Source organism: Mercenaria mercenaria, unplaced genomic scaffold, assembly GCF_021730395.1.
Source record: "Mercenaria mercenaria strain notata unplaced genomic scaffold, MADL_Memer_1 contig_665, whole genome shotgun sequence".
NCBI classification, from domain to species: domain Eukaryota; kingdom Metazoa; phylum Mollusca; class Bivalvia; order Venerida; family Veneridae; genus Mercenaria; species Mercenaria mercenaria.
In genome coordinates this window covers 1-26,226 of record NW_026463554.1, presented here as the reverse complement: position 1 = coordinate 26,226, position 26,226 = coordinate 1, and the positions used below count along the sequence as shown (strand labels likewise).

Genomic DNA, 26,226 nt, shown 5'->3' with positions numbered 1-26,226 from the left:
AAAATGAATGCCATTTGTACTTAACATATTCCGAAAAAGTTGTCTCTCTTTGAAAATGAATACCATTTGTAAAGAAATGAAGATAAACAATTGCTGAAAACTGTGTTTCACCTTGTTATTCGAAATTTCACCACTCGCACGCTATTGCAAATGTACCAAAACGAACATGTGTACTTGTTCTTTGAAGATGCTGGGTTTTTAAAGGCGTTTAACTCTCCGGCAGTGGATCCGCTTTAGGCAGTCACTTTCCGGAATTCAGTGTATATATCAGTATACTGACACTTGTTTCGTAACGTAAGATACATGTGTTTAATGATGTTCAATTGTCAGGTCAAAGAACTCTTTTTTCTATGATTTGATGTTGTTTGATTTTTGTTTCTCAAGGCCTGCGTCTTAACGTTAACGAAAGCAAAAGTTTTATTTCCGTTTTAATTTCGTTCTAGAACGTACAAAATTCATCCACATGGTTCTGTTGTATTCGACGTCGAATGTATGTTAAAAGTGATTGTGATCTGTCTGGCCTAATTCAAAAATCAAATGGAAAAAAGGAACAAGTACAACATCGCATTGACAATAACGTACCCGATCAATCTGATGTAAAACATGCTCTTTCCCGGCCTGCGTTTGAATTTCTTTCTGACCTTCTGACGACATATACACATCCATTTTAGGTCGCCCGTCTCCACTGAAAAGAGTATTGATTGCTTTTCTGGTAATACAGACAGGCGGTTTATGTACAATTACAATGAACAGTTTTTTACAAATACATTTTTCCTGTTTTATTCAATAAGGAATAATCCAAAAAACCGCAAAGATCAATATTCTCAAATCATATTAACGACCTATATCCGTATAACAATATATTGTTCAGACCTTGCATATAAAGAGAATGCAATATTATAAAATGCAACCTTACTTCATTTCCGATATTGCTGCTGTTTGTTTAACTTCGGTGTGCAGGCATTTTGAAAAGTGCATTTTGCAGTCTTGTCCCGATTCTATTTCTCTTAAAATGTCTAAGAACAATTCTTCTGTATCTTCTTCAGAGTGATCTAATTTCTTAGCATTTGTAATCTGTAAAATAAATACACAACATTTTACAAAATATCAGTTTTATCATTTTTATAGTTTAATGTAACAATTATACAGTTCACATACCTACATATCTACAAATTTGGCATTGAATAAAAGTATTTTGCTCATTCATTTTTTTTTTAAATCTCTTACCTTGTTTTATTGTACCTATGTGTATACCACTGACATAAAACTAAAATCAACAGCAAAACACAGAGACACAGGTCTGTAACCAGATACTAACCCGCTACAGGTAGGTTAGTATTTAAATGTGCATTCGTAACGGACATTGTGAACATAACGAAACTTCTCTTGCTTCCTCGATATTTTAGCATTATGTAATTTATGTAATGGCGTCGTATTGAAATATTGATTCTACCTGATTTATAAAAGTACATGTGTGTAGATAACATAATATCATTTAAGTGAACCAAATTTTTATCTGTTTCTGAAATATAATGGTATTAATCAGATATCCTGCCTACTAACGCCGTAGGCTGTAGTTTTTTTTCTAATTTTTGTAATATTTAGCAAGGCTCGATACCATAGATGAATAGTATGATTCGTTGTTCTTCAATATGTTACCAACAACATATATTTCTTAACATCAAAAAAATTAATTTTATATCTTTTTTCAGATAAAGTCAAATCGTTTTTTAGAATTTTTAGAGGGAAGCCGCACAAGGAGTAACTATTTTCAACTACATTGAGAAAAAAGGGCGTTCTAAACTATTAGGGGAACCAAAAATATTTTGCGAAGAAACATGTTTGTACCTGTATATGTAAATGAAACGTTAGCAACTTGAAAGCAGGTCATCCTTACAACCTTACAAGCACACCCTATAGTTTGAAAGAAAATTGTTTACAGCAAGAACGCTTTTATGTACATACGTTTTTGCTGCAATTACAAATTTACTGCATATATCGATATCAAACATTTCGATGTTAGCGTAATCATCTAGAGGTGTGATTCTTTAAATAAGACAGCGAAAAGCAATCAAGGCTGTATTCAGTTTATATTCACCAGAGGATGAATTTCCACATTCAAAAAAGTGCGCGGATACACTTGATTAATATTCAATATCCCTCAAATATTTTAACTAGTAACATAAGCAATAAAAAAATACTCTACAACATCTTTAATTCGTTTCAGAATGCAAAGGCATCAGTATCAGATTTTTAATATAATTTTCATTAGCGAATGTTACTGAAGGTGTGAGGGGGAAGGCTGATTGCAGTTATGGATAATGTCTCTTCATCTGTTTACGTAAACATACTTGTATTGCACTACTTATTTACTGTTAAACTGGATCCAGGCTATTATCTTACAATTATTATCAACATGAATGAGACACTTTGCTTCGTGCATATATTGTATATGCTTCTTGGTAGAAATTTCAAAACGCCTTCTTCTTAGAATGACGACTATTACAAACTTTTTCTCCACAAGTAATTTACAACATGTATACTATTCAAAAATGGGTGACAATTGATTTAATGATTAATGTCTTTTCTAAACAAGAAATGTCAATAAGACAGCGCGCTTTACTTTTCTCAGTGCTGGACTTACTGCTTAGAGCTTTACCAGTAAAGACTTTATAACACTTCTCTACGTGTATACTTTCAAAATTGATAGTTAATACATATTTTAAGTTGAGTGTCAATAACTTTGATAGTTACAGAGATATCTGTCTTTATCAGAAACTTAAAATTAAAATTCTATGTTAAAATGGGCATAATTCCATCAAAAATAAAAAAACGGGGATTATTTCTTCTGGTGTGGATTTTGATAGTAGATGCATGTATTCATTTTAAGTTTCAAGTCTGATAGTAATAGAGATATTGACTTAATCAAAATCTCTAAGTTAAACAGGGGCATAACTATGTCATATTTCAAACAGAGATCTGGAAAATAATTCTCCTGGTGTAGACTTTGATAATAAGGAACTATTATAAGTTTTTAGTCATTAGTAACAGAGATATTTGACTATATCAAAAACTTTAACCAACGGTGATGTCGACGCCGACACGACGCAGACGCTCGGGCTAGTGCAAGAGTACTTTTCTACTTTTTCATCGAAAAGTCGAGCTATAAATTCATACCATAATTCTGTCAATATTTATGAAATTATTTACAGTAAAGGATGACAAACTCTGACTGTATAATTAAAGCAAAAGATTAAATTGTTCTAATGTTGCCAAAGTGGTAGCACATTACAGACAAAAATGCTCAAAAAATCAATTTTGCAAGAAAGCGTTTGATTTTCAGATTAAATTGTTCCAATTGCAAAATATTGTTTGTAAGTCTTTCGACTATTACACATTTGGTTTGCACATTGAATCCCCGACTGTCATATAAAAAGTCATAAGACGGTGCTTGGGCAGGTTTTATGTAAATTATGCATGCTTACTTCAGAGACCGTTTTTCAAATCTTTAATAAACTACTGAATGAAAAGTTATACTAAAAGGCAAAGATGGCGATTGAAACATTCTATATTAACTGGTGTAATTCTTCTTTAAAAACGAAACAAATAATATAGCGGCCAAACATTTGAATTAGCCGGGCGGAGCTAACGAGACCATGAAGCCTAGAAAAATAGAGAATGCAAACTAATCCCAAGTGGTTAATTTCATCCCAAAAATGATAAGAAATTGGCTTCATGTATTGACGGAATTAAATGGAATTAAAACCAAGAGCGTATTGTAAATCTATCTCATCCCACTCACTCCCCCCTCCCCACCCCCTCGAAAAAAAAAGGAAAAGAAAAAAGGGGAAAAAAATAAAAAATAAAGTTAGACTAAGTTTTAAAAATGTAGTACATGTAACAGATATGCAGTAAGCATTATTTCAAACAGCTTTGTCTTGGAGACACTAAATGAAGACAAAACTGTTGTCTGTTTTACGTTGACTGTTTACTTCATTGACCGGAAGAACAACACGTACAGGACATCATAACTAAACAACAGAAGAGCGCAATACTTAAACGTGACGCCAAGAATTGGGGGGTCATTAAATATACATGTTACTTATGCCACTCGTCATACTCGGGGCCACAAAGCTTAATGCAGAATAAATACATGAATAGAATTACAAAGTAAATCTACTTTAAAGCAATTTCAAATAGTATATCATGATGAAAATTTGAAAGTCTTGTACGTTAAAATTTTATAATTAATCACAGTTTTGCTGTAGTTACTTATATCTACTTGAATAAATAAAGTTACTACATCATTTCACTGCAATCACTGGAAATGTCATTGAATAAGCAGTAAATGTACATCGCTGAGTAATTTAAATGACCATGCAAAATCGCATGTCATAGCACGTGTAACAAATCACGTGTATAAATCTATTTCAACTCGAGTGGATACAGCTTGGCAATGGGTCGCATGGTAACACCTCGTATGGATCTGATACGGGCTGCTCGGATAAGACCATCTCTACCAGTCACAACATCCTCTATGACGCCAAGGGACCAGCGATTAATCGGAAGGTTATTGTCATGTTTTTGCCTTATGTCGCCAACCGGCATAGTGTCGCCATGATTGCCAGACATCTTATGAAACTTTTGCAAAGATGTGAGCTGTTCATGCTTCCATGTTTATCAAATGTTGCAGACTTAAACCTGTAAAGTTTGTCTGCAGAATCGTTTGAAATGCTGTGAGTTTTTGATCGCCTGGGCAAACAGGGGAGGTGATTCTGCGCCCATACAGCAAATGAGAAGGGGTTAGAGGCTCCTCATCAGTGGGGTCTGTAGAGATGTGCGTGAGTAAGCAGTCATTGACGATACATTCTACTTCTGTAACAATCGTTTACGAAACTTCCAAACTCATCATTCATTTCCCGAGTACTTTCTTAGTGGATGTCCTAGTAACGCCAATGAGCCTCTCCCACCAGCCTCCGTACCATGGGGCATGATGTGGGATAAACTTTCATGTAATACCGTATGTTCCAATGATATCTGTCTTCAGTCATTTAGCAGTGGAGATGTACGTCAGGGCGTTGTCCGACATAAGGATTTTTGGTATTGCTCTCCTGCCAAAGAAACGTCGTAGTGCCAAAATAATAGAGTCTATTGTCATGTTTGGTACAATTTAAAATGAATAGCCCGTGTATTGGCACACGGGAACAGACAGATGTCAGCCTTTTGTAGGTCTTCGTCTGATGCCTTTACAGTTAACGCTCCGGTGAAGTCTATTCCTGTGACCGTAAATGTTTCACTCTGTCGCTAGGTAACGATGGGTGATCTGGTACCCGGTATGGTCTGTTTGTAGCCTTGCGACGTGTGACACACGAGCGAATAATTTAACTATAAATTAAACATGCTTGCAAATGCTTGGTATCAAAAACTTTTGACGAATGAAGGTGATCGTGCTCTCTGTGCCGGAATGCAACTGTGTAATGTGTGCGTCCATTACAATCAGATCTGTAAAGTTATTTTTTGATGGAAGTATGTACGGAAATTTCGTGCTGTCTAGTAATGGTGCATAGGAAATTCTACCGCCACAACGAATCAAATTGTATTCATCAAGAAATAGATCGAGCTGTCTCACTAGAATTGGTGTGGTTTACACCATTTTCTTTTTGGGAAATGTACTGTTTCACAACGTGAAAATGAATATTCTGTACGTGCTTTATTACCTGTCTTGCTGCTGTGTTGATCTCGTGCGATTTTAGAGATCCGCGTGACTTCACATTTCGGTAGTTGCTAAGAAACTGTACAACGTATGCTGTAACACGTAACAGTTACCGATAAGAGCTAAATCTTTAAGCGTTTATTAATAATATGAATAGCGGGCATGTTGCTCCAAAAATCACAGACTTGAACCGATGTGTCTGAAGTGGACTGTTTAGTTTGCCTGGATCTGATAGCAAAAAAAATTCTTGTGATGTCATGGTCGTCTGGATGCAAATTGATGTTCAAGAAACGCCTTATCGGTGGAAAGTGCGAATTTTTGGTATAGGAAGCGTAGTGATATGGACGTAAAGTCGTTAAGCTGTATCGGGGTATTCATTAGGCAATCATTCAAAATGGGTGAATTTTGTGTTGACTTACAACTACAGTCGTATACGATATGTATGGGCGGGGTTGCTGACTCTTTTTTCCACACAGAATGATGGGGAATGTAATGTACTATCGTATTTGGTCTTGATGGGTCATCTACTATCTTCTCTACAAATCCTCTCTGCTCCTGTCCATTAATAATCCAACTATACTTCTGCAGCAGTTCAGGTTCTTTTCCCAGTCTGTTGACTACACTCGCTATTCTGCACCGGCTTATCAGTTCATTACTGTGAAGAGATGAATGATCATCTTTCCACGGTAATCTTGCGAAGTACTGCCCGTTATCGTATGCAATTCATGTGTCATGGTATTGTCAGGTATATTCGTCATAATCTTGATATTTAGTCCTCTGTTACACTCCCATAGATTATACTTCCCAAAGCTGTTCTAAATTAAATTCCTCCTGCACGTGCATAGTCATTATACAAATACATGGCATTCATACAGCGCAAAAATTATAAAAAATTCTATTGCGCTTTACAATTACATAATACACATTTAAAATATATACATACAAAATATAAAAAGGATTCTAGAACTTAGATTTAGAGATTTGGACATGTATAAGTTCTATTTTACACCACTTCTGGTATTTTGAATTTAAATATTGAAACTGCCTTAAATGTGTTTTCAGTTTTGATCTAAATCTAGCTTCAGACTGAATGTTTTTCAGATAGCTAGGTAGATCGTTCCACCATTTGGGACCGACATAGATCTGTCTGCTAATTTTGTTTGCCGTTTAGGGATGTTAAAGTTAGTGTCACTTTGTGAGCGATGTCTGTATCGTTGTCGGGTAGGTACAAACAATTCCCCCAGATATAGTGGAGCTGTTCCATTGATGACACAGAAGACTACTACTAAGACTACTAAGGGATCTACCTTGATAATTTCATTTGAACATGACTCTAGCCTTAACTGGAAGCCAGTGTAGTTCTTTCAGAAGTTCGGCTCTTGGTTGTTCATAGGAAGCAATCTTGACTACACTATCGGCATGATTTTAGACTCGCTGTAGTTTTATATTGATTTGGTAGGCTGGTATTTCTGTAAATAAACTGTTACAGAAGTCAATGTGAGAATGAACGAATCCATGCACTAATGATTCAGTTGACTTTTATGTGAGATGTTTCCGTATAGCCCTAAGGATTCGTAACTGCGCATGAGCTATCTGACACTTTTTCTGAATGTGATGGTCAGATTTGAGTGTATTGGTCATAGTTACACCAAGGTGTCTGACATGATGTTCATCATAGACACAGGAAGTGGAGAGGGGTATTTCTAGTTTTCTGTATGTAATGGTCCCGACAGAAGATATCCTATTCTCGACTGTATATCTGTGGGTCCATTTCCTCTGATGATTTTATCTTGTACAACGGACCAGTTATGACCAGCGCCAATTGGCATCTCGTTCTCGAAATCTTTATCTTCTAATATAGGATGAGAAATTGTCATCCCCATTCAGATATGTGAGGTCACTAACATGTTTCTGATAAGTTTTCAGAGGCACGGCCATTTCAGGCACTATAAGAACTTTTATCGGAATCTTGTGCTTTGGGGTTTGTAGATAGACTGCGGCTGTATTTAGATGTCGCATGCGTTTTTCTGTATTTCCGAAACCTGGCAGACATAACGTTTCACTTCTGGGCTGCATCTGAATTTTCTGTGCTAGGGTTTCAGTAACAAAGGTACTCTGGGAACCTTCATCAAACAGGATGTTTGCGGTGGTGGAACTAAAAGATGAAGTTACCATTGAAACTGCGGTCTTTGGTAAAACAGGTCCAGAGGAAAAAGTGTGCGATGGAGAACTGATGTGTTAGGTTTCTCCTAGTTGTGAGTTTCAGTAAATTTATCTGTGGGTTTGGCCGTTGATTCTCCTACACACAAACTTTGATAATGATGCATTTAAATTTGGTTTTACACACATTAACTTTGTGACTTCCTAGGCAGTTAAAACACTGATGATTTTCTTTTACAAAATTTAGTCTATGTTCGCGATCATTAAATTATAAACAGTCTGTACTACAGTGTTTACCCTTACAATACACACATGTTAGTACTTTTGTATATTTCGCACTAGATTTTTGTTTATTTCTTTTCTCCGGTCTGCCAATATCATCTTTGATCAGAAAGGTTCCTGTTGCACACTACTTGCTGGGTATTCAATGCCTTTCGGCGTCTAGAATATGCACTTCGTTCAATATACCCTGCATTATGTTAATTAAACAACAAGAATGTGTTCCATGCGCAGGTAATGAGCGTTCTCATTTCCGGCGATAACTTCTGAAGGATGGCGGGAGTGAGGAGTGATCCGTATGTACTATCGTTCTGGCCTAATGAAATAGAAAAAAGTGGAAACTTCACTGGTCGCTAGTCCCCTGAAATAAGTCTCCGTGGTATCATAGAACTTTTTCAGACTGGATACTGTATACAACCTCTAGCAACGCCTTCATATAAGTTTGTATACATGTAACTCTTTCTCTCTGCCAATACCTTTCGTGTAATAGAGACACTGCTTTGTCCAAGTTGATATTAGTTTAAAGCAAAAAACTGCTATAATCTGTACAGCTTCTCCTTTTAAGGACGACTTCAGATAATTGAATTTCTGTACACCACTCTGAAATAGTTCATAAAGGAAGGATGGCTCAATATATGTCAGATAGAGAACTCAGATTAAGGAGAAGAGAAATTCAAAAGGATGATGAGGAGAGGAATCGAAAAGAACAATTAGAAATAGAACTAATGGAAAAAGAACTTGAACTAATAAGAAAACAAAGAGAGCAACTGAGACTGAATAGACAAAGGGAGAGAATAACAGGAGTAGATGATATAGATGTTCAACATATGGAAACTGTTAACCATAGAGAAAGATATGGAGAAATTGCCAATAGAACTGAGGATCTTGATGGAAGTTATATAGGAGAAGAGTTTCCAGAACACGGAGAAACTGATAACACGGAGTTCAACGTAGTTGATGAAACAGGATTTGAGGAGGAATATATCTCACACAATTCAGCTCATATATTTGAGACAGAAATGATTCAGAACAAAGATGATAACGATAACATGAATGAAAGTCATGATATCAGTGCTGAGATTGAACAATTGAATACATTTTTAAGTGAGTTAAATGGTCCAGATCAAGAGCAAACTTTCTAAAAGTGACAGAACAATATACACAGGATAAAGGATACATCTATAGAGATAGCCAAGCCAGAATAAATAGGAAAAATCCGACAGTAAGCTTCACGGACATGAGGCAGGATTATACAAATAAAGGAATACAAAGCCAAGATAAAGGAAAATTACAAAAAGATAGTTATAGAAAACATAAAGTCTTAAGAAAGGAAGGGGATGAAAGGAGAACACCCATGTCTGATGGTAGCAAGTATTTGGACCAGATAAGATCTCACAGAGCAAAAACAGATGACAAGTCTGAGAAATCACGGCAGTACAAGGAAAAGGAGGCCATAGAAGAAAGAATTAAACAGAAAGAAAGGGAAATGCAATTATTGAAACAAGAAGAAAGTATGAGAGAAAGGAAAGCCACTGAAAGATTAGAAAAGAAAGAGTATGAGTTGGACAAACTGATAGCTGAGCAAGAAGAGTATCAAAGGAAGTTAGTTGTAAGACAGAAAGAGCAAGAGTTAGAGTTTTTGATGGAGAAGAAGAGATTATCAGATGAAGTGGAATCATTTAAGCAGCAATTAAATGAGGACATGTTAAGAAAAGAAACAGAAATGAGACAAAGGCATGACATGATAGAGGAGATAGTAAGGAAAGATATGGAAATGAGAATTAGAAAAGAAATGGAGGAAAATATCAGAAAAGAATTGGAAGTAAAAATGCAAAATGATACAAAGGAGGAGCGACGAAAACAGGAGGAATCGGAAAGAAGGAAGATGTTAGATAGTGAAAGAGAAATGGAAGCAAGAAACCGAAAGGAAATAGAAGAAAGAAGAAGAAAAAGGGAACAAAGAGAGAAAGCATTGAAATTAAGGAGAGAGAAGCAAAAGGAGAAGGAAGATGAGCTGATGAAAAGAATACAGACACTTAAAGTTAGAGAGGAGGAAGTAAATGCTGAACAAGAGACGGAAAGCACTGATGATGAAGAAGGCAAAGAAATAGAGGAGAGAATAAGACGATTAAGGGAAGAAAAAGAAAGCTTGGAAAAGAGACATAAAGAGAGAAGGGGGAAAGCAAAGGATGATAAAAAGGAGCAGAAAGATGAAGAAGATACGAGAAGATTACTCAGCAAGCCCAAAATACCACAGTTTGACGGAAACCAGTTTGAAGAATGGAAATTGGAAATAACAAGTCTCATTGAAACAAAGCTTTACAAGGAATACATACTGGCCCAAGCCGTAAGAAATTCGATAACAGGAAAAGCAAGAAAAGTTCTACTGACTCTGAAACCATCAGCTTCCACTAAGGAGATACTGAAGAAAATGGAGGACATCTATGGAAATATTAGAAGTGGAGATTCCATCATACATGATTTTTACTCGGCAAAGCAGACCAGAGGAGAGCCGTGTTCAGAATGGGGTGTTAGAATAGAGACGCTATTTTATCAAGCACTGGAGAGAGGTGAAATAGAAGAATCAAGAAAGGATTCAAAGTTAAAAGAGCGATTTTGGAGAGGACTTTTATCTGAGAAAATAAAGATAGCTACAAGATCAGCATATGAATCCTCAGGATCATTTGATACCCTTCGAAAGAAAGCAAGGATTGAAGAATTAGAAGTAGAAAGCGAAACTTTACCATCAGAACATGGAGTGAAAGAATCAGATGTCAAGTCAGTGATTCGAAATATTCCAGAACAAGTGAATACACACCAACCAATACGTAGAGCAGAAGAAACGAACGCAACGATGGATGAACTATTGAAAAAGATGATGGAATTAGAGAAAGAAATCAGAGACATAAAAAGTAACCAGAGTGGAAATACAGAGAGTAAAAGAGGAACAGGCGGATACAGACCACGACCATATGGAAGGCCTTATAGATGGAGACGATATGGAGATGATAGAAGTGTTGATGATAATTCGAAGAAGTCGGAGGAAAAGAAAAAGGAAACCCCACCAAAAGACCATTCATCAGAGAAGTCAAAGGACAATTTAAACTAGATGCGGTCTCTGTTGAGGGGCAAACAAGAGACATTCGTCAAAGCCCTGAAATGAATAGAAATATGTTTCACAGAATAGTTGGAGATAGCAATGAAAGTACAATTATAGTTGAAGATATAACAACAAAAGGCCTAATTGATACTGGATCCATGGTAACCACAATTTCTGCCAAGTTTTATGAATCATTAGATCCTGTTCCACCATTATATTCGTTAGACGAGTTTGAATTGGACATCAAATGCGCCAGCGGACAAAGTTTACCATATTGTGGCTGTACTGAAATAGACATCAAAATTCCATCATTATCGGACACCGTCTTCAACATTCCTGTACTAATCGTTGAGACCACCGATTACCATCAATCTGTCCCAGTTATCATTGGCACGAACTTAATAAGAGAAGTAAAGACAAACTCAGAAAATAGATCAGAAAGTGAAGCTTCAGCTTGGAATATGGCATTTGAAGCAATTTCCAATTGTTCAGTCGGAACCGTTAAATCAACAAAACCCATTACTCTACATCCAATGGAAACAAGAACAGTAACAGGATTTGTCCGGAAGCAAAAGAATACAAAGGCAGCAGTAACTGAACCATCAGAGGATACATTTGAAAGTCGAGCAGCTGTATGCCCAAGAGTTGTCAGTCTAAACAATCCAGGAAAGAACGCAAGGGTCCCAGTTAGAATCTGCAATCTATCAGCTAAGATGATAAGTATTCCAGCAAAGGCCAATCTATGTCAACTCCATGAAGTGAATATCATACGGGAAGCACCTATCTTCGACCAGAAGGCAACATCTGAAAAAGAAAGTGACAAATGTTATAATCTTGATCCATCGAAGTCTGCAAACATCCACCAGCAGCAAACAACACCTGAAAAAGAAAACAAAGATATGAGTGAACATAAACAATCCAAGAACAATCCTGAAAAAGAAATACATCTACAAATACATATGGAGTGGACTTGGAAGATTCCAACTTACCGATAGAACAAAAAGAAAAAGTATATGCTCTTTTTGAGAAATGGAAGTCGATATTTCCGAAGAGTCCTACAGATCTTGGCCACACTTCAGCTGTAAAACACCACATCGAGTTAACAGATGAGAAGCCATTCAAGGAGCCTTATCGGCGTATACCGCCTGGACTCTTCAACGAGGTCAAAGAACACCTGCAGGAAATGCTTGCCAATGATGCCATAAGAGAATCCAATAGCCCGTGGTCGTCGAATGTAGTCACTGTACGGAAAAAAGATGGCAGTATCCGTTTTTGTCTGGACTACAGAAGATTGAATAGCCGCACAAAGAAAGATGCATATGCCATACCACGAATCGATGATACACTTCAACTATTGGCCGGTTCAAGATATTTTTCTAAACTTGACCTCAAAGCCGGTTATTGGCAAGTTGAGCTAGAGGAGAAAGACAAAGAGAAGACGGCATTTCAAGTTGGAAGTGGACTTGGCTTTTACGAGTGCAACCGAATGCCTTTTGGGCTATGTAATGCGCCAGCCACTTTCCAACGCCTTATGGAAAGATGTATGGGTCAGCTCAACCTCCGCGACTGTTTAATCTACCTGGACGACATCATTATCTTCAGTGTCGATGTCGATAGCCATATTGACAGACTTGATGCAGTTTTCGAACGACTTGCCGAATACAACCTGAAAATAAAACCATCTAAATGTGAATTTTTTAAAACAAAAACAACTTACCTTGGTCACGTTGTTTCATCAGAAGGAATCCAGGCTGATCCACAGAAGATACAGGCAGTTAAATCTTGGCCTACACCAAAATCCGTCAAAGAAGTACGCCAGTTTTTAGGATTTGTTGGGTACTACAGGAAGTTCATTAAGGGATTCGCTTCAATTGCTCGACCTCTCAACAATCTCCTCATCGGCCACCCAACAAAGAAACAGAAAGAGAAACAAAAGCAACCAGTTAAAAGAACACCGTTTACATGGAAAGACGAACAGCAAACATCATTTCAAGCAATCAAAGACATACTTACCAATCCTCCAGTCCTTGCATATGCGGATTACAGTAAACCATTTAAGGTACACACGGACGCTTCGTGTACTGGACTAGGCGCAGTGCTTTATCAGCGACAAGACGACAAGGATCGAGTAATTGCCTACGCCAGTCGTAGTTTAAAAGCAGCAGAGAGGAATTATCCTGCTCACAAACTTGAATTTCTCGCTCTCAAATGGGCTGTGACTGAAAAGTTTCACGACTCTTTTTATGGCGGGAAATTTGAGGTTGTGACAGACAACAACCCTCTCACTTATGTGAATACATCAGCTAAGCTAGATGCTACCAGCCATAGGTGGCTTGCTGCTTAAGCAAACTACGACTACAAGATAACGTACAGGAGTGGTTTACTGAATGCCGATGCAGATGGCTTGTCACGCATTAAACATAATGAAAATGCAGAACTAGGAGTTATACAGGCATTGAATTTGGCGACAACAATAGATACAGGACCTTTTGTCCATAGCCTACAACTTCCTGATGACACCGCCAATGATGAAACAGACCAACAAATACCTACAAACTTACTACTTGCAAGTAGTCTGTCAACCAAAGACTGGATAAAGGCTCAAACTCAGGATAGAGTGATATCTTGCATTGGTGAGCATGTCAGGAATGGATCGATTCCGTCTAAGACGACCGATCGCAGTTTTTCAGACATCAATACTTACCTGAAAGATTGGAATAGGCTCACATTAATGCAAGGAGTCCTCTACAGAAAGTCTTCGGTCTTTGGTGACACACGGCTTCAACTCATCCTTCCAGAGAAAATACGACCAGATGTTTTTCAAGCGCTACATGATGACCTTGGTCATCAAGGTCGAGATCGCACTACATCTCTCTTCAAGGAGCGCTTCTATTGGCCTGGAATGGATGCAGATATTGCTAGGATGGTCAGGAATTGTGGACGATGTACCCGGCGAAAAGCAACTCCAAAGAGAGCTGAACTTGTCCCAATTCAATCTACATTTCCCATGGAAGTCATATGCATAGACTTTCTGTCACTGGAAATGTCAAAGGGAGGCTATGAAGACGTGCTGGTGATCACGGACCACTTTAGTCGATATGCACAGGCATATCCAACAAGGAACCAGACGGCGAAAACAACGGCTAAAGTGCTCTTTGAAAACTTCTTCGTCCACTATGGTTTCCCAGCACAGATTCATAGCGACCAGGGTCAGAACTTTGAGTCCCACCTCATCAAGGAGTTATGTCATCTTGCCGGTATTGAGAAAAGTAGGACAACACCATATCACGCGATGGGAAACGGTTCTGTCGAAAGGTTTAACCAAACATTGCTCAAAATGCTAGGTACCCTAGAAGATAGCCAGAAAACTGATTGGAAAGCGCATGTAGCTACTTTAGTTCATGCTTACAATGCCACACATCACGAGAGTACAGGGTTCTCTCCGTACTATCTGATGTTCGGCAGACATCCACGACTGGCTATTGACGCATTCTTCGGGCTGCCAACAGACAATGTGTCTGCTAGCAAACAATCGGAGTATGTGGTTAAACTCAGAGACAGTCTCAATACGGCCTACCAGAAGGCTAGAGAAACCGCAGCCAAGACAGGAAGACGAAACAAACACGTCTACGATGTGAAGGCTCGAAGTTCTGTCCTGGCTCCTGGAGACCGAGTCCTTGTAAAGAATGTCTCCATCCGAGGGAAATAGAAGTTGGCGGATCGATGGGAACAAGAGCCTTATCTTGTCGTTCGACAGCCAAACCCTGACATCCCAGTATATGAAGTGAAACGAGAAGGAGGAAGATACAAGAAGTCACGGATGTTACACCGTAATTTGCTCCTTCCGTTCATGTCTACAACGGATGTTCCAACAGACCTCACAGAAGACAATTCGGAAAATGATGACAACGTTCAGACTTCTGAAACAAGCTCCAATGGTCCTTATGTCATCCCAATGCGTAGACCAAAGGAAACTCCAGGGCTGTCACCACAATCGAGGCCTAGACAGAGCCTAGAGAGAGCCAGACAGATTTGGAGATTGGGCGTAGTATGCCATGACTGTGCTGTTATTCGTGTGTGAGTGATTTGATTGACAGTGTTCCTGTATGATGTATGTTATTTTGTATATGATTACTTATATATATGTATATGTATGTATACATGCATGTTTTGTGTTACCTCAGGTAGCTATATAGACTGACAACATAGCGGTTCTCAATCAGTTTAATTAATCCTGTTGTTTTATGCTAGAGGTACTATTTCAGCAATATTTTATAAACAGATGGAAGAATCTCAGGAACCTTAGAAGTGACGACTTCGTTTTTCCTGTGTGATACTAATTATGTACCTTGGGTACTTTTCTATTCATTTCAGGAATCAGACGAAACAGGATATCTTATTTCTGTTTGAATACAAATGTTTATTTGTATTGTTATTACATACGTAATTTTCAGTCATTCGTTCGTGCATTCATTCAATCACACACTCGCTGATTCTTTCATTCATTCATTCATCCATACATACACTCATCCTTTCATTTATTCATTATACGTACTCACATAGACTCATTCAATCATACATACATTCATTAATCCTATCATACACTCATTCATTCATCATTATTAATGTTTCCTTTTTGCAGCGGAAATGTCGGGACGCCATTTTTTAAGCAGGGGGAGTATGTCGTAGGGTCAGATATTTACCATCCATTGTATTAAATAAAACATTTATAAAACATGATATTTATTCAGCCTGTTGTTTTCGTTTGTATTCATCCCTTTTCCCTAAACCTTACTATTAAAGGGAAATAACTTAAATATTACTACAAGTCCAGCGTATTACGAAGTACAATCAAACTCCTGGCCCTATCTCCTATATTTTGATCTCTTATATTGTCCTGTACATGGTCCCGTTATACGTTCACTAACATAATACTAACCCGCCACCCGTAACATTACAACAATGATGTTATGAAATAAAGCGATGGATCATTGCATTCGCCATCGCTACGATAAGTAATATAGACGTACATCATTGTTGTTGTTTAATAAATATATATCTATGATATATTATTTATTATCATTACAGGTTAGTTTTATATTTTAGTCATTGATTGTACTCTAAACATATAATAGGCTTTAATTGTCTACTTTGTAATTTAAATCATATAACTGCTGTAAAAGGAAACGTTCTCATTTCATCATGAATGTGTATTATACTGTTTTATATGATATGCTCTATTCATTAATAATTATGTGATGTTATATTTTAATCATTGCACTCGCCATCGCTACGATAAGTAATATAGACGTACATCATTGTTGTTGTTTAATAAATATATATCTATGATATATTATTTATTATCATTACAGTCCTTTTGCCAGTAGAGTCCTGGAGGTAGAACCCTCTGCCCATACAAACAAATATGTTGCCACGTATATACAAATGTCGGCACAAATAGCAGCATATATAGCTCTACCGAAGCAACCCGTGACAATGGGTTCATGTGAATAGCTGACCCGTACAAATCCCAGAATGACTTAAGGATGTCAGTCAAAGATGTTTCCGTCGAATTCTGGCAAATCTAGCTTAGGTAGTCTGCGGTATATGGAACTGTGTGAGGGGGTAGAGACAAGGTCAGTGTGTGACACATTCTCGTGAAGTTCGTGTTCATGGTTTGTTTGGCACGACTCGCTGGAAACTAGCGCATGAAAGGTTAAGGAATTTGCATTTAAATTAGACTGAGTTACCTTTTTAATACTTGATATTTTCTGTATCTTAGTCTGTAATGTGTAGACATACTCATCGTGCTCTAGCATTTCCGTCTCGATCTGTTCACCGTCATCTTCTGAGATTGAATCAAGGATTTTTTCATGGATTTGGATGATCTTCTGCTGTTTCTGTCTGAATGGATTTTCAATTGTCTGCAGATCTTCGTAATCTATTGCTTTCTGTTGAATTGTCTCGACTTTGGATAGAAGTCGTGTAACTACGCCTTTATGACCCTTCTGGATCTATCGTAGTTTCGTTGCCATTGCTCACTTTTCTGCGTCACGGCACCAAAATATCGTAGAGACATTAAATGAAGACAAAGCTATTGTCCATTTTATGTTGACTGTTTACTGCATAGACTGTTTACTGTTTACTTCATACACCGGAAGAAAACATGTGATGTACAGGACGTCATAACAAAACAACAAAAGATCGCAATACTTAAACGTGACGCCTTTGATTTTTTCATCAGAATGATGGGTGCACATATTTGGATAATTATAATTTGTATCCATCAAAACACGTAATTTCATGTTTCTTTTGTTTACATTTGCCAGCTAAATCATTGCAAGTGCTATTCTAGCTGACAGACAGCCTAGAGCAGTATTGTTATTTGATAGGCTTCAAATCTGTCTTTAATAAAACGAAAAATGATAAAAGTTACTCAAATTACATTTTGTGTACTAGTTAAGACCATTTAACAATTCCATTTGAATATTGCTTTGCTTTCACTTAAAACTAATAAAATAAATAGCATATGACAATTAAACAATTTACTGACGTCATTCTACGGTAATAAACCTTGATTTGTTATCACGAGTTGCGGTTAATTTACACAAATTTTCATTTCCGGGATTAAAATTGTGAACATTAGGCGCAGTTTTAACCTATGATGCTAACAGTGTGGTTACTGATATCATTATTATGTAGTCATCATATATATAAGCAATGGACTGTATAAATGCAACTTCATGACTTGGCCTTTATAACTGCTACAGTAGTTAAACATGTATTATCAAATCATTAAAGTTAAAGGAAGACAATCACACCTTAATTTAATTGAATGTTGCTTATTATTACATTACACTCCCTATTAAAAAATTCATTTATCAATTTTCTTGTTGGTTTTTCTTCAATTGAACATTATTTCATAATGTCTTTATTATGTTTACCAGTGGAAAAAAAAAAAAAAATTTTCATATTAATCCTTTCAGCATATGATGGAGATCGGCAATGCTCTTAATTCAGAGAAGACCTCAATTGGTAGGACATAGCAGTCACAAAGTAAATGCATCTCTGCATTAGAAGAATTGTCTAGCAGCCATTGCTGTGAAATATTCCTACATGTTGATATGTAGCCATTTACATTTAAACTCATAACCGGTGTACGTAATAGAAATTTTATAACATATCAATCTACGCAAACATCTCTTAGAACGGTTGCATATGAACGGAAATAGGGAAAGCTACAAAGTCATATAATATTTTTTTCTAAATGACAATAGAAGAAAGTAAATTTAAGTAAAAATGTTTGCCAGACATTGATCTAAAGTGATGGTTGGTGGAAGTGTTGTAAGGATAAGGGCAGCTTTTTTTTTTAGGGCCCGTGATGTGAGGTTTAATTGTGTAGTGGAGTATGTCGAGTGTTTCCCTTATTGTCTAACGACCACCTATTCATAATCTATGTTTAAAGTTAATACCTTGAATAGTTGTGAAGTTCCGTACACCAAATAAAAAAAGTCAGATTTGAGCTCTGAGTTTGTAATTTGATCACTAATTCATTTCGAAAGTGTGAAATGGCAAATATAACACAAATCAGGACAATGTCATGCGTTTACAATTTAGATTTTATATTTCTAAAATTCAAGTAAAATACATGCATTAAGTACTTATTGTAAATACCTCTTTTGAAACTACAGTTCGGGAAATACGTGAAGTATCCGTTTGACGTATGGATCCTCTCGGGTATTGCTTGTTCCTAGCTATGTTAAATAACTCGCTTCTGATATGCTCTGTAAAAATAAATCATTCATTTAGTATAAAATGAGTAGTTAAATAAGGCTATCGTAAAAAAGACAGTTTTGATCATAATAAATCGTTATTAAATATTCTTAATTCAAACAATTTATTTACAAATATCTCGGGTGGTGGTATTTCTTATCACAAAACAAAATTATACCCAATAGATGGAGAATGATTTATGACAAGAGCTCGTCAAACACGAAACACAACACGCGCACACGCCCCCTCCACCTTCCCCCAATTATTGCACAAGAAGAGAAATTATGTGCCCGCTATAAACAAAAGTTCTATTGTTCTAGTTCAATGTGTCATTGACCTTTTATTTATTGACCTCAAAATCAACAGTTGTCATCTGCTAGTCATGATCAACCTCCCTATAAAATGCCATGAGTTTAGGCCCAAGCGTTTTTAAGGTATCTTCCGGAAGGATTTAGCTGTTCCGGGTCAATGTGACCTTGACCTTTAGCATACAGATCTCAAGCTCTATATTGGTCATATACAGGTCATGACCAACCGTCCTATCAAGTAGGCTTAAGCGTTCTCAACTTCCAGAAAATTCTGTGTGTTACCCTCTCTACAGAATAAACTGTAAAACTGCCCCATTTGGTAGATAGCTGTTAATAAATGTCGCATTATCTTGATTTTTTTTTACGTTTAAAATGGGTTTCAACGACGGCCATTGACAAGTTCAAGTCAAAAACATCATTAATCCCCACTAGTCTCACTTCAAAATCATGCAAATCAAGTTCGCGGGTGCATAAGGATCAAAAGTATAAAATTACACATTTAAACAACGTGTATTTCTATCGCTTAGACAGGGATCTTAGTTTTAAGTAATAAATCATAACCTTTTAACATCACTTTTCTTGTTAAGAAATAAATATTCAGTTGAAATATAAATGCTCTGTGTCAAAATAATATACATTTATCAAGCTAAAAAATGGAATAGACAATTTTTATGTCTTTGAGATTCTAGCAAGCATTCGATTCTAAAGACAGGTTTGAATTAACTTAACTGGAATCATTTTTTTTCATACTTTTAATGTGTATAACATGTTCTTCTTATCAACAATTCAACTTACGGTCAAGTAGCCGTTGTACATGAAGTTAAAGACTTAACTCCTTCATTTGACTTTAATAGTGTATGGAAATTTAAAGTAAGTTTTCTTGCTAGGAACCTTGCTCACGGGGGAAATTCGTTTATTTTCTTGGGCTTGACGCCAGTTTTCTACATTCCTTCCTTTATACCGGGTTGGTAGTTTACATAAACATCGCACCTGGGGAAGATCCAGTACTTCGGTTCTCTGTAAGGAACTGCCAACTTTTTCACATAAGAGATATGATCGGAAGCAAAACTCGAACCTATGCATTTCAATTAATGAAAGGTCACAGTCATTTCAATTCAGCGACTAACAATTCTACTAGGGGAGCGGTCGCACGATGGATGGATACTACAATTCGGAGTCTAGATTTCACACAGGTATATAATTAGAAAAAAAAGTCGACCTTGAACAACAAAGTTTATTTAGGTAATAGCTTACTTTTATCTCCATGTTTACAGTTTGACTAAAGTACACACGGCATCGCATACCATATGACTTCTAAAAGCAGGTATAACTTGACGGTTTTCTATGAAATAATGTATAATTTTATATGGTAATTTTTTCAATTGAAAAATTGAAATAATAATTGGTGTTGATCATTTGGTTTGGTATTTTACAGATTTTGCCGTAAATACGAAATATACGTGTCTCAGTAAAGGACTCGTTTGAGAGAAAATAGAGATATATCATTTTTTGAAGGAAATATGTGATATCAAAAAATAAACCTCTTTATCACAGCGTTTTTAAAAAGCTGATACCTTATTCACTGTTTAATTGCCTGACACAAATACTAGTAAGCCCGCCCGCTTAGCTCAGTAGGTAAGAGCGTTGGTCTACGGATCGCGGGGCGCGAGTTCGATCCTTGGGCGGGGCGTATGTTTGATAAACGACATTGTGTCTGAAATCATTAGTCCTCCACCTCTGATTCATGTGGGGAAGTTGGCAGTTACTTGCGGAGAACAGGTTTGTACTGGTACAGAATCCAGGAACACTGGTTAGGTTAACTGTCCGCCGTTACATGACTGAAATACTGTTGAAAAACGGCGTTAAACCCAAAACAAACAAACAAACAAACAAATACTAGTATTTGACGATTGTACTTTTTGACTATACTATGCATTTAACCAAAATCAGTTGTGTTTTCTTTAGGTTAAAATCAGAACTCTAACCTGAAAGCATGTTCAGTATATTTGATAAGTAACAACTGCCACGCTATACTGTGCATGTATATGCATATGTATGTACAATGCAGGATTACTTTGAAATAAATTCCCGTAATATGTTGCTTTTGTAAGTTACACGATTTTAACGATTGCGATCAAAAGAAATACACTTCTGTGCGGAGCAAACTACAAACTTAAGCGTGATCACATTACCCTCTCGCCGATAACTAGCGTGACAGCTACGTCATTTACTACCTGCGTTTGATTTAATCGATCATTCGGTTAGGTTTTCTGAATCTGCAGTATTCTTTTTATGTGTTTGTGTCTTTTTTATTAACAAAGAAAGAAAGTATAAATTTTGTTATGGGTCAATAATAAAGCTGAAAAATTTACTGTTTTACAATGGTCATTGAAAGATAGTGCCAGTTGTTGTAATTAAAAATTTCTAGTGTGGTCTGAAATCTTTATTGTAGTTATTTATAATGAAGACTTATGGCACTGTAAAATAGTTGAGATTCCTATATTTATTGTGAAAAATTAGAAAGAAATACAAAGAAATTCCACGGATGGCATGCATCATGATGTGGAAACGGATGCCGGATATAGCTTACACCGTTATGAAGTAAACAAACAGATACCCCGCATTTTTGTCTGTACCAGTAGTAAGATCTTGCTAAACAAAGACCCCTATCTACCATATTCACACATGAACCCAGTGTTTGAATTAATAGATGAATGATAAATTTACAAATCGGTATATTGTAAATGCCTAACATTTAGCAGACCACGATTAATGCGACTTTTCTCAAATCGTCATTCACTTGATGCTCACAAAATGCGGACAAATATTTCTATTTATATAGAATAGTTTAAATCAATAAATATTCTGAATCAACTAATTTACAAACAGTGACCAACACATTTTCTTTGACAATTGGCTAGTATATAATTGTCAAACTCATTACGACACAACCTTTGAAATTGATAATGTACCGTTCTACCGTATTGGGGTGGTCCATTGTATGAATTGAGGATAATATTTACGTTGACAAGTGTGTTTTGGGGATAGCATGAGAAAATGGTACATTACATCCAGTAGTATTCTGATTAATAGATACACTGTAGCAAATAAAATAGTACATTGCGAAACATCATGTTCTTGCTCATAATAGTTAGAAAGGGTAAAACAAACACGTTCTTCGAAATTGCGATCAGATAAAATATTGTGATATTAATGTTAAAAAACGGTTTTTAAGTCGTGAAAATCATTCTTAATACATTATATTTACATGCTGTATAAAAACAGGCAGAAGATCATGATGCCCTTTTAACATAGCTGAGCCAAAAGCTCATGGTAAGATTTAGCGACCGCTCAATGTCTGTCTTGCGTCTTGCATCGTACTCTTGTGTCAACAATTAAAGAATCGTCTCTTTAAAACCCACAAGGCATATTTACACCAAATTTCATCCCTTTGAAAACTGCCCAAAGAATTGAAATCAATTCAGAACTCTTGTTGCAGTGGCAACCAAACGAAAAATATTTAAAATCTTCTTATTAGCTCACATGTCACAAAGTGACAGTGTGAGCTTTTGTGATCGCGCAGCGTCCGTCGTCCGTCGTCCGTCCGTGTGTCCGTCCGTGCGTAAACTTTTGCTTGTGACCTCTCTAGAGGTCACATTTTTCATGGGATCTTTATGAAAGTTGGTCAGAATGTTCACCTTGATAATATCTAGGTCAAGTTCGAAACTGGGTCACGTGCGGTCAAAAACTAGGTCAGTAGGTCTAAAAATAGAAAAACCTTGTGACCTCTCTAGAGGCCATATTTTTCACAAGATCTTCATGAAAATTGGTCAGAATGTTCACCTTGATGATATCTAGGTCAAGTTCGAAACTGGGTTACATGCCGTCAAAAACTAGGTCAGTACGTCAAATAATAGAAAAACCTTGTGACCTCTCTAGAGGCCATATTTATACCTCCACCAAACATGTTTGAGGGGGGTATATAGGAGTCAGTTTTGTCGCGTCCCGTCACGTCCCGTCCCGTCCCGTCCCGTCGCGTCCCGAAATCTATTATCTCATTTATTACCAAATGGATTTGATTCAAACTTAAAATACATGTTCCACCTAATCATCCACATCATTTGACACAAGGTGCATAACTCTTGACACCAAGTTTTCATGAATTATGTCCCCTTTTACTTAGAATTTAAGGTTAATTTTGTTGTATTTCCACTATATCTCAGTTATTATTAAATGGATTTGATTCAAACTTAAAATAGATGTTCCACCTCATCACCCACATCATGTGACACAAGGTGCATAACTCTGACACCAATTTTTTAGGAATTATGCCCCTTTTTACTTAGAATTTAAGGTTGATTTTGATGTATTTTCACTATATCTCAGTTACTACTGAATGGATTTGATTCAAACTTAAAATAGATGTTCCACTTCATCACCCACATCATGTGCCCACATCATGTGACACAAGGTGCATAACTCTGACACCAAGTTTTCATGAATTATGTCCCCTTTTACTTAGAATTTAAGGTTAATTTTGTTGTATTTTCACTATATCTCAGTTATTACTAAATGGATTTGATTCAAACTTAAAATAGTTGTTCCACCTCATCACCCAGATCATGTGACATAAGGTGCTTAACTCTGACGTAATTTTTTATGAATTATGTCCCCTTTTACTTTAAATTTAGGTTGATTTTGATGTATTTTCACTCTATCTCAGTTATTACAAAATGAATTTGATGCAAACTTAAAATAGATGTTCCACCTCATCACCCACATCATGTGACATAAGGTGCATAACTCTGACACCAATTTTTCATGAATTATGCCCCTTTTTACTTAGAATTTAAGGTAAATTTTGATGTATTTTCACTATATCTCAGTTACTACTGAATGGATTTGATTCAGACTTAAAAGAGATGTTCCACCTCATCACCCACATCATGTGACACAAGGTGCATAACTCTGACACTATTTTTTCTTGAATTGTGTCCCCTTTTACCTAGAATTAAAGGTTAATTTTGATGTATTTTCACTATATCTCATTCTGATTGGCTTAGAGCCAAAGGGAAGTAACCTTTTTTTTTAACTTTTGTACTGAGTTTCTTCCCCTTAAATTCCAGGAATTAGTCTTTTTTTAGAAATCCTATTTTTAGATTTTCAATATTTTAGGTATTTTATAACTTTTTTATTATAAGTCCTATGTAAAAAGTAAATACATTTTTCTGTGGTAACATGGGTCGGTAAGACACTTTTTTGTATTCACTTTTAGTGTATCTCTAATATTAGAGATTTAATATATTTACTAGTATTACTGTACTAGTACTCCAAAGACTAAGTATATTTAAGAATTCTTATGGTTGCCATTCTTCTGTGACAAGACCGTATGGTGGGGGTATGAGTCACTCCTTTGACAGTTCTAGTTTTCATGGGATCTGTATGAAAGTTGGTCTGAATGTTCATCTTGATGATGTCTAGGTCAAGTTTGAAACTGGGTCAGCTGCGGTCAAAAACTAGGTCATTTGGTCTAGAAATAATAAAACCTTGTGACCTCTCTAGAGGTCATACTTCTGAATGGGTCTTCATGAAAATTGGTCAGAATGTTCACCTTGATGATATCTAGGTCAAGTTTGAAACTGGGTCACGTGCCTTCAATAACTAGGTCAGTAGGTCAAATAATATAAAAACGTTGTGACCTCTCTAGAGGCCAAATTTTTCATGGGTTCTGTATGAAGATTGGTCTGAATGTTCATCTTGATGATATCTAGGCCAAGTTCGAAACTGGGTCAACTGTGTTTAAAAACTAGGTCAGTAGGTCTAAAAATAGAAAAACCTTGTGACCTCTCTAGAGGTCATATTTTTCACAAGATCTTCATGAAAATTGGTCAGAGTGTTTACCTTGATGATATCTAGGTCATTTTCGAAACTGGGTTATGTGCCTTCAAAAACTAGGTCAGTAGGTCAAATAATAGAAAAACCTTGTGACCTCTCTAGAGGCCATATTTTTCATGGGATCTGTATGAAAGTTGGTGAGAATGTTCATCTTAATGATATCTAGGTCAGTTTCGGAACTGGGTCAGCTGCGGTCAAAAACTAGGTCATTAGGTCTAAAAATAGAAAACCCTTGTGACCTCTCTAGAGGCCATACTTTTGAATGGATCTTCATGAAATTTGGTCAGAATGTTCACCTTGATGATATCTAGTTCAGGTTTGAAACTGGGTCATGTGCCTTTAATAACTAGGTCAGTAGGTCAAATAATGAAAAAACCTTGTGACCACTCTAGAGGCCATATTTTTCATGAGATCTGTATGAAAGTTGGTCTGAATGTTCATCTTGATGATATCTAGGTCAGGTTCAAAACTGGGTCACATGAGCTTAAAAACTAGGTCACTATGTCAAATAATAGAGAAAAAAAACGACGTCATACTCAGTTCAAAACTGGGTCATGTTGGGACAGGTGAGCGATTCAGGACCATCATGGTCCTCTTGTCCAATTCTTAAGGTCCTAAAGCTTTCGTATTTGATATGTAGCGTGATCTAGTGGTCCTCTACGCGCCCTGGCTGGCGTATGTTTTACATAGAATTATATAGAGAACATTTTCAAAATCGTCTTCTCCTAAAAGACAGGACCTTGGGAATAAATATTTGGCATGTAACATCATCTAAAGATTTTTCACCAAGCGTTCAAAAATAATTCCTGGGATCAATTATTGCCACGCCCTTGAGTCAAATAAATAGAGTTAATTTAGACATATGTAGAGAAAACCTTTGAAAATCTTCTTGTCTTAAACTCCAAGGCCTAGGGCTTTGATATTTTATATGTAGTAATATCTTGTGGTCCTTTTTTTGTTCAATTAATCCCCCTAGTGTCAAAAATACCCGCCCAGGG

The 26,226-nt window shown here is 36.5% G+C and overlaps 2 protein-coding genes across 2 annotated transcripts in view; one reads left to right on the top strand and one right to left on the bottom strand.

Annotated features, from left to right (window-relative positions):
• Positions 1–19,036, bottom strand: part of LOC128554703 (uncharacterized) — a gene marked incomplete at its 5' end in the record, with an annotated part of 46,895 nt that extends 27,859 nt beyond the window's left edge. Inside the window, 3 exons of the mRNA XM_053536014.1 lie at positions 583–685; positions 917–1,074; positions 18,927–19,036. Of these exons, the coding sequence (XP_053391989.1) occupies positions 583–685; positions 917–1,074; positions 18,927–19,036 (371 nt within the window). The remainder of the gene's footprint in view (positions 1–582; positions 686–916; positions 1,075–18,926) is intronic.
• On the top strand, positions 9,359–11,842 carry LOC123546449 (trichohyalin-like). The gene has a single exon (XM_045332718.2). It carries the CDS (start codon positions 9,390–9,392, stop codon positions 11,259–11,261), a length of 1,872 nt encoding a protein of 623 aa, XP_045188653.2. The 5' UTR covers positions 9,359–9,389; the 3' UTR covers positions 11,262–11,842.
• Positions 19,037–26,226: the final 7,190 nt, after the last annotated feature.